Consider the following 16,440-nt stretch of genomic DNA (forward strand, 5'->3'; position numbering starts at 1 on the left):
TGGTTGAATGACTGAACTCTGCTCCAATATCTTATGATGTTGTGGTCTAACTTAGGTACTCTCTTCCATCTTATTTCCCTGTCCCACTCAAACTGAGAGGATACAGGCCAAATGCTGGCAAATGGGACTAGGTTGGATTGAGCTGTCAGGTCGGCACAGATGGATTTGACCAAAGATACCGTTTCTGTGCTGTATGACTTTTTGACCTATGACATGAGATGGGATTTATCAACTTCCAATTTGCCATGAGCATTTATCTTTAGAGGCTTCCATGGCCTATTACTGCCTATGGCCTGTTGATTCTTCTTGGAGCTCTCCCACACCGCAACTGCCACAGTCTGTGTTGAACAAAGTTAAAAATCTCACAACACCAGGTTATAGTCCAACAGGTTTATTTTGAATACAAGCTTTCAGAGTGTTGCTCCTTCGTCACGTAGGTAGTGAAGCAGGATCATAAAACACAGAATTTATAGTAAAACATCAAAGTGTGATACAACAGATGCGATCTTTTACTATAGATTCTGTGTCCTATAATCCTGTCCCACTGGCTACCTGACAAATGAGCAGTGCTCCGAAACCTTGGTGTTGTGTGATTTTTAACTTTGTTCACCCAGTCCAACACCAACACCTTCACATCACAGTCTGTGCTGTAACTGCATCCCTTTGTGACACTCATTTCTGTCTTCAGTCCTGACAGTAGAAATCCTGTTAATCATTTATGCGTATGTACAGTAATTCCCATAGCTAGGGCTATCTTGTATTGCTGGTGGTTTAATTCTGAGGGGAAAATCTAGCTAAAATTTTAATATACGCAGTTTGTTATTTTTAAGGGAAGTTGCCTCATGTTGTTTCATTGGGTAGTTGAATGAGACCAGGCCCCTATGAAAAATTGAGAGGGGGTGAAAATAATTCATTTCCATTTTGCTGTTTCAATTTTAATTTTGTTCTGACTATACCTGTTTGTATTGTTGGAATTTCAGCTTACCAATCTGCAGATTGGTTACTAACGAAGTCCTGTTCGTTGCTTTTCTCATTTTCAATTGAATAAAGTATTTTGTAATTCAGTGCATTTATACATTTATTTTGAATAGATAGTTGTTTTTATTGGCAACTTGAAGTGACATAAATGATTATCAGCAAAAGCAGCTCTTTGAAGTCCCTCAAAATAATTTTGTTCCTTTCTACATTGCAAGTTTTAATGGAAAATGGCTCTGTATTGATAATTTGGCTGGGCTGGTCATCCAGAGGCCCCTGATAATGCTTTATGGACCTGGTTTCAAGTCTCACCACAGCAACTGGTAAATCTTAAATTAAATTACATCTGGAATAAAAAGATAATTCCATGGTCAGTATTAGACTACTGTTGGTTGTTGTCAAAATGCATTTGCTTCACTAATGTCCTTTAAGGAAGGAAATCTGTTGTCCTTATCTGGGTTAACCCTTAGATACCCTCAGAGATAAGTATTAAGTCACTCATTTCAAGAGTAGTTCGCGACAGGCACAATTACTGGTTTTGCCAGCGAAGGTTGATAAGTTCAATTGAATAAGTAACAATTCTCAAAATTAGTAAAAATTGTGATTTCGGTTGAGTTTTATCTTATTTTCATATCCAATGTTAATGTTTCATATTTCAAGTTAACACTTTAGGAATGACCTAACTTGTTCAAGTTGGACGATGTCAAGATGATTTTCTATATCTGATACAGTTATTGGGGAAGACATCAAATGTACATTTATACTTAAGTAACTTCCACCATTGTATATACTTGCTTTCAAATTCCGTCAGAATAGCCTGAATTGATACCATGATTTCAAATTACAGCCCCATTAGTAGCATGATGTAATTCATAATTTGAGGTCTTACAAATGAATCACTTGGCATATGGGTAGAAATTATAGTTGTTTAGATTTGATGTGCTAGTGTTTTGTCTGTGTCCCATTGCCTATGTCCCATTATAAAATACTTTAACTGCTCTGAATTTGCTAAATTCACAAGTAGAAGAAAAAATGCCACTAAATTCCTCTTTTTAACTTTATATAGAAATACAAGCCTGGTCGGTGTGATGATATACTGAAGTGGAAACCTCCAAGCCAAAATTCTGTTGACTTTCGTCTGAAAATAACTAAATTTGGAGGAGAAGGGTAGGTAAACTTTGCAAAAATACATTTCAATTCCTTTGATCTGATTTTCTGAAAGCGTGACATGGAATATTGTTGCTTAAACCTGTGGGTGGACTGCTTTTGCTATAACTCATTTTTCATGATATTCATAAGCATATAGTTTTCAAGCATTACATTTGGAATGATTCCACAATGGAGAAAAAAGTATTTGCTTCTATTGTTGGAAAGACTGAGACTATTATTTAATTATAATTAATTTGCAAAAGCCACTAATGTATGTGTTGAATTTAGATGCAACTACCGTACCAGGCCTCGGGCTTCTCTTCCTGTTATGGTTCGTAGTGAAAATTAAGGCTTTGACCTTCACATTATATGTCACTTCTCCATGTCCTAATTTAAATCTTTTGATTATTTAAACTATACAACCATGAAAATGTCAAAAACCTGTAGTCATTTACAATTCATCAAGTAAATTCTTAATTTATACTATGTTTGAAGTCATACATACATATTTTAAGATATTTAAGTTTTTGGTTTTGTTTTTAAGGCCTATGCAATCAAGTACACTGGAAATCTGTGTAAACAAATCTCGGTAACATGTTTGCATTGAATATTGTGCTATTCCATCCTCTGATGCACTGAGACTTCCACGTGAGCTCTAATTCTATAAAAGTATCCATCACATTCTAAGTAGTTACTTGTAATGTACAGTTATAGAATAGAAGCGGACCATTTGGTCCAATTGCTCCATACCAGCGTTTTGACACACCTGAGCCAACTCCCACACTTCTACTTTCATTAACATTTCCTGTTCTTCCTAATGATTATTGAACTTATCATCTTAAATGCATCTAGGCTCTTCAGCTCAATTGCGCATCTTAGCCACTCTCTGACTAGATTTTTCTCCTGAATTCACTGATGGTTCCTTGCTTGATTCCATCAAGTTTAGACAACTTATCCATATCTTTCACAATCCTTAATGTAGCTTTCAGATTAACTCCCAGACTGGTTTAATCTTTCCTGATCGGTTAGATTAGATTAGATTAGATTAGATTAGATTCCCTACAATATGAAAACAGACCATTTGGCCCAACATGTCCACACCGACCTTCCGGACAGTAACCCACTCAGACCATTTCCCTACCCTACATTTAGCCCTGAGTAATGCATCTAACATTGTGCGCAATTTAGCATGGCCACTTCACCTGACCAGCACATCTTTAGATTGTGGGAGCAAACCGGAGCACCCAGAGGAAACCCACACAGACACGGGAAGAATGTGCAAACTCCACATAGACAGTTGCCCGAGGTTGGAATTGAACCCGGGTCCCTGGCACTGTGAGGCAGCAGTGCTAACCACTGAGCCACCATGCATAGGTATAATGTTTTGGTATTAATGCCATTCTTGTAAATAAAGTCAATATGTATTAAGCACACTCTTACATGGACTTCAATCCTGTGTTAAATATTTGTTTAACAGTCATTTTACCGTTATCCATTTTGGAGAAAATTGACTTTTGACTGGTCAGGAATATCACGACTGCTAAGCCTTCTGAAGGTCCATTCCTAAGTGAATATTCTATTTATTCCCTACCATTCTTTTCTGACCTTGAAACAACATTTAGATATTATTGCCACTAGTGATTTTTGTGAATACTATTGCCACTGTTGACTTCTAATAACCGATCATTTTCCCACCAAGTAACTGAGTAGTGGGCTTAAAAGGACAGGCACAATTTTCAATTGACCACCGTGACTGTGATGAAGACTCCGTCAATATGTGAGTCATGTCATATGAGATTAGCTTGTGCATATGATTTCTTTTGACCATAACTAGGCAATTATATTTGAATAATGTCTGAGAATGTAAGTTGCAAACTATATTGTGACTCAGAAATAGTACTAACTGGAAAATATGGTGTATGTTTTTGGCCAAAACTATATTTTTAGTGCAATTTTGAGTCCTTATAAAACTGTATAGGAGGATACATTTCTTGCAATAGAGCATCACAAGCAATCCTGTATAATATGTGAAACAAAACAGAAATTAATTCAGAAACTCAGCAGGTCTGGCAACATCTGTGGAGAGAAAGCAGATTTAATGTTTCAAGTCCAGTGACCCTCCTTCAGAACTTAAGTGATTTTGTTTATAAGGTACTAATAAATTTAATTGTCTGAAAAATAATTTACTTGCAAAGCAAAGGTATCATCCATACATTGTACACAGTTTACAAGCATGTTTCAATAAAGTGACTGTGTTGCTGTCTTGAAACATACTTCATGGTGTGTTAATCAAATCTGAATATACATGTTTTTGACCAACGGGGCTGTCATGATATCCATTGAATGGCAGATTTTGTTATTCACTTATAAAGGTAAAGTCTCCATAGCCTTACCAGGCTGCAGGGCTGATCTGTTATTAGATAGAGATGACTAGTGGTTCAACATGAGAGTTGCCATGTCTCAGGCAGGGGGAAAGGTTGAGAAAGAGAGTCCTTCATGGTAACCTCAACTGGTGCTGGAATTGAACCAAACTGTTGGCATTATTCTGCATTGCAAATAAGCCATCCAGCAAACTGAACTAACCAAAACCCTCACTTCATTGTAAAGCTGTGACCTCCAGCATGTAGATCGTGATCAACAGGTCGATCGCAGAGTGTTGATCAGTCGATCCCCACCTGCCTGTGTTCTCTTGCAGCCCATTTTGCTGTCAGTTGATTTTACTGCTTACACATATTCCCTCACTGCATACACGTCAATTGGCATGCTGCTGCTTGACTTCCACTTTCCGAAGCTACATGCCTATAGAAGAGTGTATAACAGACTTTGCCAGCTTGTTGCATTGTGTTTCAATTTGGTCCAGGTGGGCTATCATTGCAGGTAACACAGGTTTTGTGAAGGCAGTACAAACAAATGAATAAGAAATGTACAAAGAACTGATGTATGAAGTCGGGATAATTCAGTACTAGGTGACTGTTCAGCCCATCATGTCCATGTTGTCTTTAAGAGCAACTCAGCTGGTCCCTCTCCCCTCCCTCTTTTTGCTTCAGCTCTTTATCAAATCAATCCATGCGAGACGAAGAAAAGTTACTACGAACGCTGCCATACCCCACATCCAATACCATAGCAAGATGATCACAACCACAGAAATGACCTTTTGTGTGAGCCAGCAACATTCTGGATGTTCCAGAGGTGCAGAACCAGAGGTCTACCTGGAGTGTGAACAGCGATAGAGGGATATCATGGACTACAAGATGAGGCAATAATGACAAGTGATGAACCTGTACCAATCTAAAAAGAAATCAAAAATGTACAACTTCCACATGGAATGGGAAAACAGATTTCTGTTACGAACTGTAAAAGAGAAGAGCATTTATCTTATAGGTCACCAAAGTAAAAGGCCATCATGCAGTAATCTAGAGTAAATTCAAGAATAGCTTTCCCCTGAACAACATGCTTCAGATAAAGATGTTTGATGAGCTGAAGGCCATTTTGAAAGATCAATGGTCATCTTTTTCTAAACCAATAGCAACAGGTGAGACCAGTGCTGAAACAACATTTTGCATTTGCCATCTTCTGAAAAATGCAAGAGATCGTTCACAGATGGTAAATTGATTAAAGAAGCAATGACTGTAGCCACTGTCGTCTTAATATGTATGTAACATGCAAATATTTCTACTTTACATGCAAATATGTTTCTAAAATCAGGTTGACAGCTTGCTGTTGTTGATACATGGTTGCATATCTGGTTGTTCAGCTTTTTGTGCATCACTATAAATAGCTCTGTCAGGTGGTTAAATAATTGTAAATATGAAACAAGAATTTTATCTGAAGTTCTTCTTGCCTCAAGCACAATATCCAAATGTCATTCAGGTCTTTAAAAATATTTTTCTGGTGACTTAAGTATTTTATAAGCTGAATTTAGCATTTTTTGGCTGTTTCAGTTTCTTTGAGTTTTTAAAAGGCCTAGTAAGATCAAATTTGCCTCATTGACTACCTAACTACCCCTATAGTGCCCCCCTCGTCCAATTCTTGTCTCGTCTTACTTAATTGCATTCCTGGAAGTACTTGCTACTCATCCACTAAAAACCAATACCTCTTGCTGTGCACCTGACTGAGCCCTGACATTCTGAGGCCATTCAGAACCGACATTCAGCCAGAAGATGCGAGAGAAGGGTAAGATGCTGCCATGATTCTCCACCAGGGACTTGGAGGACCTGTTCAACAGAATGGTGCAGAGGTGAGCCATCCTTCTCCCAAGGGACTGGCAGAGGAGGCCCTCCCCCCCAACAAACCCTGGCAGCCTGCTCCGAAGTTGTCACCAAGTCAGTGCAGATTCATAATCTGGAAGAATGATTGGCAGTGGCAAAACAAAATTAATGACCAAAGTGCACACATTTCTCTCTGCTACATCACGATCTCTCTATCTTTACCACTGCACCCACCCCCACCCACGGCTCATGCTCTGCCATTCTCAACTATTGCCCACAACATTTTTCTTCTCTTGCTCTCATTTCCCTTAAACCTCCCCAAACACTAACCCTGCCAGGCCTCCTCACTTGACTGAAACATCTCACCACTTGTCTCTCAACTGCATCAGTATTAACAGCCATGCTGCCCACTTCATCTTATGCAGAGACCCTCCCTTCCTCTTAAGGCAAAAAGCCGGGACCATTTCCGCGAGGCTGCCAAGATATCCATATCTCATCAACTGAGTAAGCACAATGCTTTGATCCATGTAACTCTTGCCTTAAACCCACTGTCAGTGTCATTCATTGCACACCACTTCTGACTATTGCCCAAAATGCCTTTTATTGCAGATACCAGTGGGATGTCGGCAACCCCAGTGGAGAAGCCACCCTCGTGATGTCTGAGAAAGTATAGCTGCCTCCTGCACACGCGCGCGTGGCTCCCAGCTTAGATACTGACACCTCTTTATGGGGGGGACTTTAGGCTTAGAGAGCACAATCTGGCAAGCTTCTCACTATGTCAGCTCCACAGCTAAGGCATTGGCATTTGAGCAAACGCAAGGCTATTGCTCAACCCCAGGCAGGAAAGGATGCTGTGGTATTGCAATCAGGGAGTTAATTCAACTGCGTAGGGAGGAACAGGAGCAGCAGACAGCCTTGTTAGATGAAATAGTTCTCATTGATCAGAGGTTGTAAGTGTGCAACGATATCTGGTCCAATTTGTGGGTTGGATAAATGTTCCTGCATGCAAAGTCTCCTTGCAGCAGCCTTTCAAAACTTGGTTGCTTATGCGCCTTGCAATGCAGGTTTGAGTTTTCCAAAAGTAATTTAGAGAATATCCTAAGGGATTGGCAGATATTTGATGCCACTGTCAATGGGTAGTGAGTGCATGTGGCTGGTGCCCATAGATCATGCCCTGAGATTCTGTTGTGTGGTGAGCAATACAGAGGTTCCTTGTGGCAAGCTGAAATCACCATTTACCCGCTCTGACTTGCATGTTGTGAATTTTCGGAAATACTTTTGCTCACAGTGATATGCACTGTAGATAGGCATGTACATCTTAATGAGGTGGTGAGATTTGCAGTCAATAATGTTAATAAGCAATAATACTCTTAATAAGCAAGATTCAGTTACCTAGTGAGAATCTCATCTTGATGCCCAAAACCTAATTAATGTTTTACTCAATTGCTCCAAGGTGCTCCTATTGTCAAAATAGACCTCACCAGATCTTGTGTGATTCTGCCAGATTTCTCATCACAGCCCATGTCATATATGTATAAGATTCTTCCCTGTGTTTTTACCTGAACTTGTTTCTAATTTAAGGATCCACATTAACCTTGATCTGATCTTTCATTGTAAAACCCTTCCTAACACGAGGACTGACCTGCTTTCAGTTCTGTACTGTTTTTCACACTTCTCCATCCACCTCATCGTAATTCCTGTGGAAACTCTTATCCATGCCTTTGCTGTCTTCTGCCTCAAGTATTCCAAAATATTCTCGAGCCTACTCCAAGCAAACTTCCCCTTATGTAAACGCTGACAAGGTTTAAGGCAATTCTGATACAGTACTGCTGCTGGAGTGTAATGAGTGTCATATTGCAATGTCATTCTCCGTCCATATAGAGTCATGGAAATGTACAGCATGGAAACAGACCCTTCGGTCCAACCCATCCATGCCGACCAGATATCCTAACCCAATCTAGTCCCACCTGCCAGCATCTGGCCCATATCCCTCCAAACCCTTCCTATTCATATACCCATCCAGATGCTTTTTAAATGTTGCAATATGTTTGCTTACTTTTTTCACTACAACTACATGATGACTGATCTTTCCAATAATGTACTTTCAGATCCTTTACACAATCATCTCAACTTAGTCCCTTGCTTGTAAATAAATTTACATTGAGCATATTTAATTTGGTTTGAGTTACTACTGTCACATGTACCAAACTATGGAGTAAAGTGTTGTTTTTCTTGCTTTAAAGGTAGATTGTACTATAAAAGAGCATCAGGTTAACGGAACACAGTGTAGGATCCAACGTTACAGCTGTTGAGAAGGTGCAAAGAGAGATTGACATTAACATTAAAGAGATCCATTCAAAAGCCTGACAACAGCAGGGAAGAAGCTGCTCTGGAATCTGTTCATACGTGTATACAAATGTTTATATTTTCCCAATGGAAGAAGGTAGAAGAGAGTACAACTGCAGTGGGAGGCGTTTTTGATCATGTTGGATTGGGCTATGTTCTTTCGGTCTTGGGAAGCTCTGTTGTCATACCACGCTGTGATGCATCCAGATAAGATGTTTTCTATGGAACATCTATAAAAATTTGTTAGACTCTTTATGGACATGCCGAATTTCCTAAGCCTCCTTAGGAAGTTAGAGGCGTCACTGTGCTTTTTTTGACTGTAGTGTCAGTGTGGATGGACTAGGACAGATTGTTGGTGATTGTCACTCCCAGGAATTTGACACTCTAGACCATCTCCACCGCAGTACTATTGATGCAGACAGGGGCGTGCCCTCCACTCTGCTACCTGAAATCAATGACTAGCTCCTTCATTTTGCTGATGATGGAGAGATTGTTGTCTTTACACCATCCCATTAAGCACTCTTTTTCCTTCTTGTACGCCAACTCGTAATTTGAGATCTGACTTAAAACAGTGGTGTTGTCAGCAAACGTGTAAATGGAGTTGGTGCTGAATTTGGCCACACAGTTGTGTGTGTAAAAGGAGTACAGTAGGGGGCGGAGTACGCAACCTTACATTTATAGCCTTACAAAATACTGCCAAATTTAATCACAAAAAAATCCAAATGCTAAAGTTGGTGTGTTATGTCTGCTGCAGGTCTTTCTTTCAGATCCTTAGTCAAGCTATTATGTGGGTTCTCATGAACAGTGCATGGCATCTACCATGTAAACCTTTGAAAGCTTTCAATGGTAACAGATCTTGATTTTCTGTTTTGAGCCAATTTATTTTCAATGCTCCATTTTATATCTGATTTGTTAGATCATCAGTAATTGAACGAGTAGTAATTTTGTGTTATAGGTTATGGGTTCAAAGCCCCCTTCAAAATTTGAGTGCACGAAAAGGTGACATTCCAATGTGACACTAAGAAGATGCTGGTTTGTAAGCAGTATCGTTAATAACATTAGAAATTAAACTGACGCCCTCTTTGCTAACTTGTGCATGTGTAAATAATTTTGTTTGTGGTGCTTTAAGATGCTCACTGATTAATCTCTAATATTGAATAATAGAAATTTAAGTTACAAGCGTTCATTCAACTTATAATGCAAGAGGCTTTGTCAGTTCTTTAATGAGAATATCTAACCTTACTTTACTTCCCTTTCCCCAGTGACTTTCAAAATGCTTCTTTTTCAATACTTACCTTTTATTTTTATAATATTTTCAGTCACTGACTCAGTTGACATTTATTTTCAAATATTACAACTTACCTTTTGTTCTCAATGATGTTGCAATTATGTCCTTTGATTTCGTAGATTGCTGAAATTGTAATCTTATCGAGTTCACTATTTCAAAATACATGAATTTATTATTTTTATAACAGACATAATGAAAAACTTAGTTCAAAGACTTGGGATACGTATCGCTGAAAGAGCGATCTGCGTCTCCATTCCCCTCGCCATAATTTTTGTCTTTTAATCTATCACTGATTCTAGGTTTCAATGCAATGAAATTAGCTTTATTGCATACTGATTTTTTTTTTCCTGCCTAGAACTCAGAGCTGTTCTTTGGACATCAACCAACATTCAAATGGAAATTTAGTTACAGGATTGTTAGTAACATTTCCCCTTTTCCCCACAGCAGTGCATGAGTACAATCAGCACGTATAAGTGTAGATTTAGCCATTGAGCCATAGAGCAAACCAATATGTTTAGTAGGGACTAAATATTATGTGTTCTTCTTAATGCTCGCTGGAAAGCTGTATTAATTTTTTTGTTCTGAAAGTTGAAATCCAGTTTTGGTTGAGTGCAAGTGTTGTGTCTTTAAGATAGGTTTGTGTGTGGTACATTGCCAATGCTGGGTGACATCAATACACACACACACACACACACACACACACACACACACACACACACACACACACACACACACAGTTAAATGACGTCTTGCTCTTCAGCATATGCTCATTTTACTCCCACGGCAAAGATGACAACAAGAGCTCTCTCTCTCTCCCCACAGGAACCGATAAATGGCCTTTCCCGTTATATGTGCATGACCTGTGATTGACGGCCTTTTGTTATGTTTTCTTGCACTCGCCTTTAAAATTTGATTTCTGATTGTGTGCTGTTTTCTCAAGGATTTTATACAAAGATCCATGCTTAATTTGTAGTTTGGATCATTTTAAATGCAGCGTTGTTAGTCATGCCGAGTTCTGTTGTATGATTGTTTTGAGGGATTAATTAGCAGTATTTGTTGCATATTTTTTTCATTTGTTAACTTTAAGGATGATAGTCACATATACATATGAATAAACAAATGTGTCTTATGTCATAGATCTTTAATCTCTGATTCATGCACAGTCTTACACTCTGAAGATCTTACCTTCAATCTTATAGGCTCCCTATCTTTGTCAGCAATTTAGAGAGAGAAAATAGTGATGTCTGAACACAGATTTAATTGATTTGGAGGAAAAATTAAAATGTGTCATTCCATTGTGAATTATATATCTCTAGTTCTGATTTGTCTTGGCCTCTTTTCTATTGGCCATTTCTTTTCTCAAGCTGCCCAGAATTGGCCCAGAGGTGTGGGGTGCCTTTTTTTCAAATATTGAAGTATTTATGTTCTGATTATTTTCCTTTTAAATAGTGTCATAAAATACAAGTTGAAAATCATGCTTGAGTATTAATAGTTTGCATCAGTAATCCAAAGATGTGAAATAGCAGTTTCTAAGATGGCTGAACTCTTGCAGCGATGTCCTGAAGCTGAGATGACTGACCTCAAACTGCTGAGGGAGAATGGTACATGGTAATCAGCAGTCAGTTTCTTTGCCCAAGTGTAACCTGAAACCATGAGACTCCATGGTTCCTGGAGTCAATGTTGAAGACTCCCAGAACAACTCTCTGTACTGATTGCATGCCACCATGCCGCCACCTCGTCTGGGTTTAACCTAGTAGTGGGACAGGACATATCCAGGGATAGTGATGGTAGAGTCTGGGATATTGTTTATAAGGCTATATGACTGTGTCATGCTGTTGATTGTCTAGTCTGTGAGACAGCTGTCCCAATCTTGGCACTAACCCTCCAGATGTTTGTAAGGACTTTGCATGCTAGACAGGGCTGCTACTACAATGGTTTCATGGTTGTCTGTAGACTCTTAATTTTATGTTGAATTCAAATTCCACCATGTGCCGTGTGGGATTTGAGTTCAGGCAGAACATTAACTGAATTTCTGGATTAATAATTCAGTGATAATACAACTAGGTCATTGCCTCCCTTTTTCAAGGGATCAATAACCATGGAGCACAGTTTTATGCTAAGGCACAGGGGGTTTCGAGGGGATCTAAGAAAAGTTTTTTTTTCACCCAGAGGCTTTTAGGTATCAGGAACTCACTGCCTGAAAGGGTGGTGGAGACAGGAACCCTCGAGACATTTTAGAACTGTTTAGATGAACACTTAATACACCGCAGCATGCAAGGCTACAAGCCAAGTGCTGGAAAATGAGATTAGAATAGAAAGCTCTTCGATGACCAGAACAAACATGATGGGCTGGAAGGCCTGTTTCCATGCTATTAAAACTCTGACTTGTACCTGAATCTTACTCATCCTAAAGACCCTTTTCTGAAGGTTTTCAGTGGGCAATCATTTAATCCCAGTTTAGTTCCAAGTGTGGACAGGTTTAAAATTTACTAGGTAAAAACAAGGGCTGCAGATGCTGGAAACCAGAGTCTAGATTAGAGTGGTGCTGGAAAAACACCGCAGGTCAGGCAGCATTCGAGGAGCAGTAAAATCGACGTTTCGGGCAAAAGCCCTTCATTTAAACAATCTATCCTGCCAGCTATTTTGAGAAATTAACGCTTGGCATTGCTGGAATAAGATGGTGTTTCTTCTTGATGGTATTTATCTTCACACGGGGCTGGAAAATGTCTAAGTGATCTCTATAATGTTTACCAATTAAGAGTGATAATGACTTAATTACTTTTCGCATCCATTTATTTGTGGTATTTCAAATTCAGATTTAAAATCATAGTAAATGTGTTCAGATTTAAAAAGATGACATTAGTGTTTTATTAAATGACCTGAATCCCAAAAAATAAATGCAATTTTGCTTTGAAAAGTAAAGTATTTACATCTACTACCTAGTTTATATTTCTCTTATATATTCATATGTGTGCTCAGGTTAAATCATCAGATAGCAGGCATGTAACTAGACAGCTGAGCCAGTCTGGGTCATAGAATTCAGTTCAAGAAATTGATAGTGATATAAGCTAACATTGATAAATAAATTAATATTTGGAGCATTGGGAATAACAGTGTACAGCTAAGATGATCAGTGTAGATTTATTTTGTAAAATATGCAGAACTGATTTAAAGTTATAAAGGTTCTAAAGTGTGTTACTGAGGATAAATAATTCGAAGTACTTAACTATAAATGAGTCTCAGGTGTCTGTATTTTTCTGTATGATCCTCCTTCCCCTCACCTCAATAAAAATCATGTGGTATAATTTATGTATGGAGATTATCTGTCAACAACCTAACAATGGAACAGATATGATGTGATGAAGACCAAAGGGATCTATCCTTTTTCAACTTTCCTCCAATTATCTCTATTGTTATTGACCTCTGTGTGATTAGTTGGATGCACTATTCTGGCCTCATTTTGAAGTAAAATCTGTTTTTATCAAGTATTTACTGAATGAGTAATGGATATTTGGGAGCCAGACCATGTTATTTTCAAACTACAGTTACAGGATCCTACTTATCTAATAAGTTATCTTGACAGGTTAATTAGTAGAGGAGGCATCAGTAGCATGACCAATGATACTTCTACTTCTGTACTGTCATATGTTAACAATGCAGTGGTTGTTGTAGAAACCAGATCAGGAACAGATGTAACCAAAGTGAACACTGCTGTGGGAGTTTCACAGTTCAGCTGATGCTAAACATTATTTGGCAGTAACATATCTTTAATATCCATAAAGTGTGAAGATGTGATATATCCAATTAAGTGTTGGGGTAACTGAAGTTATTGTTTTCTGTTCCCATGGAGCACAGACTCTAACAATCTCAGTCTCAGGTTGATCCAGATTGTTCACAACCTTCATGTGCTGAGATGAGTTTCTGACCATTAATACATACCATCAATAAGATTGTTTATTTATGCCTTTGTGCTTTCACCTTACTATCCCTGATTCAACTTATCTATGCCTTTGTTACCATTAATCTTGATTATTCCAACAGACTAGGCCAGACTTCACTTTTCTCATGTCTATACACTTGAGGTCATCCAAAAATATGCTGCCTGTTCCTACCGCACCAAACCCATCATTCTGACTCTCATTTGCTTCCAATGGCTCAGTTATGGAATGACTTGATGGTAAAATTTCATCCTTTTCACATTTTTCTCTGGTCTAGTCCCTTTAGATCTCTGTACTCTCTAATCCTACAGCATTTCAAGATGTCCATGCTCCTTTCATTCTGGTCTCTTGAATAACTCAAGTTTTAATTGCTCCACTGTTGGTGACTTCGTCCAACCAGACTTTAAAATACGGAATTCTCTCCCTAAACTTCCAATACTTCTCAACCTCTCTCCTTTTAAGATATTCCGTAAAATCTGTCTCTCCAACCAGGCCTTGACAGCGCACTGCCGCTCTCACTGACCAATTATTGATATAAAAAGCTATCAATTAGTTGTGTAGATAACAGGGAATTTTGCATGAAAGATTTGGATTATTTTGGAAAAAAAAATAACGACACTAGGGAATGGTTGTAATATAAACAGTTAACTGTGGACAAGATTCTTTACATTCAGCTTTCACTGACTGTCATCCTTACCCTGACATCTCCCTTTCAGCAACTCTTATCACAAAGCACAACATTGTACTTGTTCCCTCGTGCCTTATTTCTTCCTTATTTCCAATCTTCCCCCCACCCCCCCCAACATTTTCTTCATTGTTTCCCATCAGAATTCTTTGTCTCCACAGTTCCCTCAGTGTCTGTCATAATTTTATATTACTACCTCCTTCTCTGTTGAATTCAGCTTGTGCTATTGGTACTCCTGCATTTTTAAAAAAAAACATTGAAGATTTATTTCAAAATAATTATTTAAAATAAATTGTTCACTCACAAAAACATCAATTTTTACATGGATTTTATTCTTATTAATAAAGACTAAGAAGTTCCCTGAACCTTTGAGCCAACTTATTGGCAAAAATAATTTTTGAAAAATTCTGTTATTTTTACAACATAATTATTTCAGTATTTAACAAATACATGTTGCAAAATTAACTTAAATTTATTACATTAATACAAATCAGTCATGGGGTCAATCAAAACTGTATGCTAATTAAATAATATATCGCCTTTCAATTATTCGATGTTTCATTGGTGGGTCCACTTAAAGGTCAGTCTGATGCTGTCGTTCTCAGCCTTATTGCAACAGGCCTGTTTTCTTTGAATCTCTTGTGAATTAATTATTCTGAAAGCAGGGATTATAAATGGTTGTCAGTCAAAACAGATAAGCTTTATTGTGGGCAAGGCCCAGGGTCAGCATTGGTTCCATTGCATACTGATTGACCAAGCTTTTTGGTGTATAGGAGTTTAACAGAGATAACAGTGGAATAGAAATTTATCTTTCCAAAAGCACACATTTTGCATTTTTAATATTCTCAAAACTTATCTTCTAACTTAAATACAGTTAATCATATCATTAATCTGCAGAAGACAACATAAGATCTATCATAATTACAAGGCCATATTTACTGGCTGTTAAGAAGCATATTGTGGGGTTTTATATAGAGTTCTACAAAATAAATCCCATTCACTTGTCACCAGATTACACTGATTACTGCTTGTTAAAATATCGTTGTGAAGTTAATTACTTCTGCACTGCCAGATTCATTTTAGTTTCCAATCAACACATTAGAACAAATTTATTTTTATTTAGATTCCTTCAAAGCTTGTGCACTGTTTCATGGCAAATCACTATCTTCTGCCTTGTCATACTTTATCAATACAAAGAAGGCACAAATGTAGCAGATCTTAATTGAATCTGTTGTTAAGGGAATCTTAAGTGTTTTGCTGCTTTTGTAATTTTGTTAAGTTGATTGGCTCAGATGATAGTGAAAGAATCACTAGAAAACTTTTCCTTTCATTCACTGTCTCCCCCACCTTCAATAACCTGTGTTTTTTTTAATGCTTCATATTGTAAAATGTCTCAAGGTGCTTCAAAAGAATGTTATCAAACAAGATTTGACACTCGTATGGGATTATAGCAGACAACCAAATTCTTGGTCAAAGAGATGTGTTTTGAGCATCTTGCAAGAGGAAACAAGAGAGGGAATTCAGAGCTTTAGGATTTTGATAGCTAAATGATGGATGCCATTGCTGGAGTGAACAACATTTGCTATCCTCCAGTATTCTGGTGTTATTCCTGTAGTCAAGATCAAAGCCAAAGGCTAGGTAATCTCTTCCATGGCTTCCCAGAGAATCCTAGGATAAATCCCATCCTACACAGGGAATTTATCTATTTTCACATCTTCCAGAATTTCTAACACCTCCTTGTGAACCTCAATCCCATCTAGTCTAGTAGTCTGTTTCTCAGTATCTCTTGACAACACTGTCTTTTTCCAGTGTGAATACTGACGAAAAATATTCATTTAGCACTTCCATTAT

At 38.1% G+C, this 16,440-nt stretch overlaps 1 protein-coding gene across 7 annotated transcripts in view; it reads left to right on the forward strand.

Moving 5' to 3' along the window:
• Positions 1 to 16,440, forward strand: part of rngtt (RNA guanylyltransferase and 5'-phosphatase) — a 418,275-nt gene that overhangs the window by 301,756 nt on the left and 100,079 nt on the right. For 6 of the 7 annotated variants that reach the window (XM_043686789.1, XM_043686797.1, XM_043686812.1 and 3 more), the window contains one exon: positions 2,042 to 2,142. In XM_043686789.1, coding sequence (XP_043542724.1) covers positions 2,042 to 2,142 — 101 coding nt within the window. Of the gene's footprint in view, positions 1 to 2,041; positions 2,143 to 5,171; positions 5,388 to 16,440 lie in introns of those variants that run through there. The other variant, XM_043686824.1, reaches the window with a different exon arrangement.

The sequence above is a fragment of the Chiloscyllium plagiosum genome, chromosome 3, assembly GCF_004010195.1.
Source record: "Chiloscyllium plagiosum isolate BGI_BamShark_2017 chromosome 3, ASM401019v2, whole genome shotgun sequence".
NCBI classification, from domain to species: Eukaryota; Metazoa; Chordata; class Chondrichthyes; order Orectolobiformes; family Hemiscylliidae; genus Chiloscyllium; species Chiloscyllium plagiosum.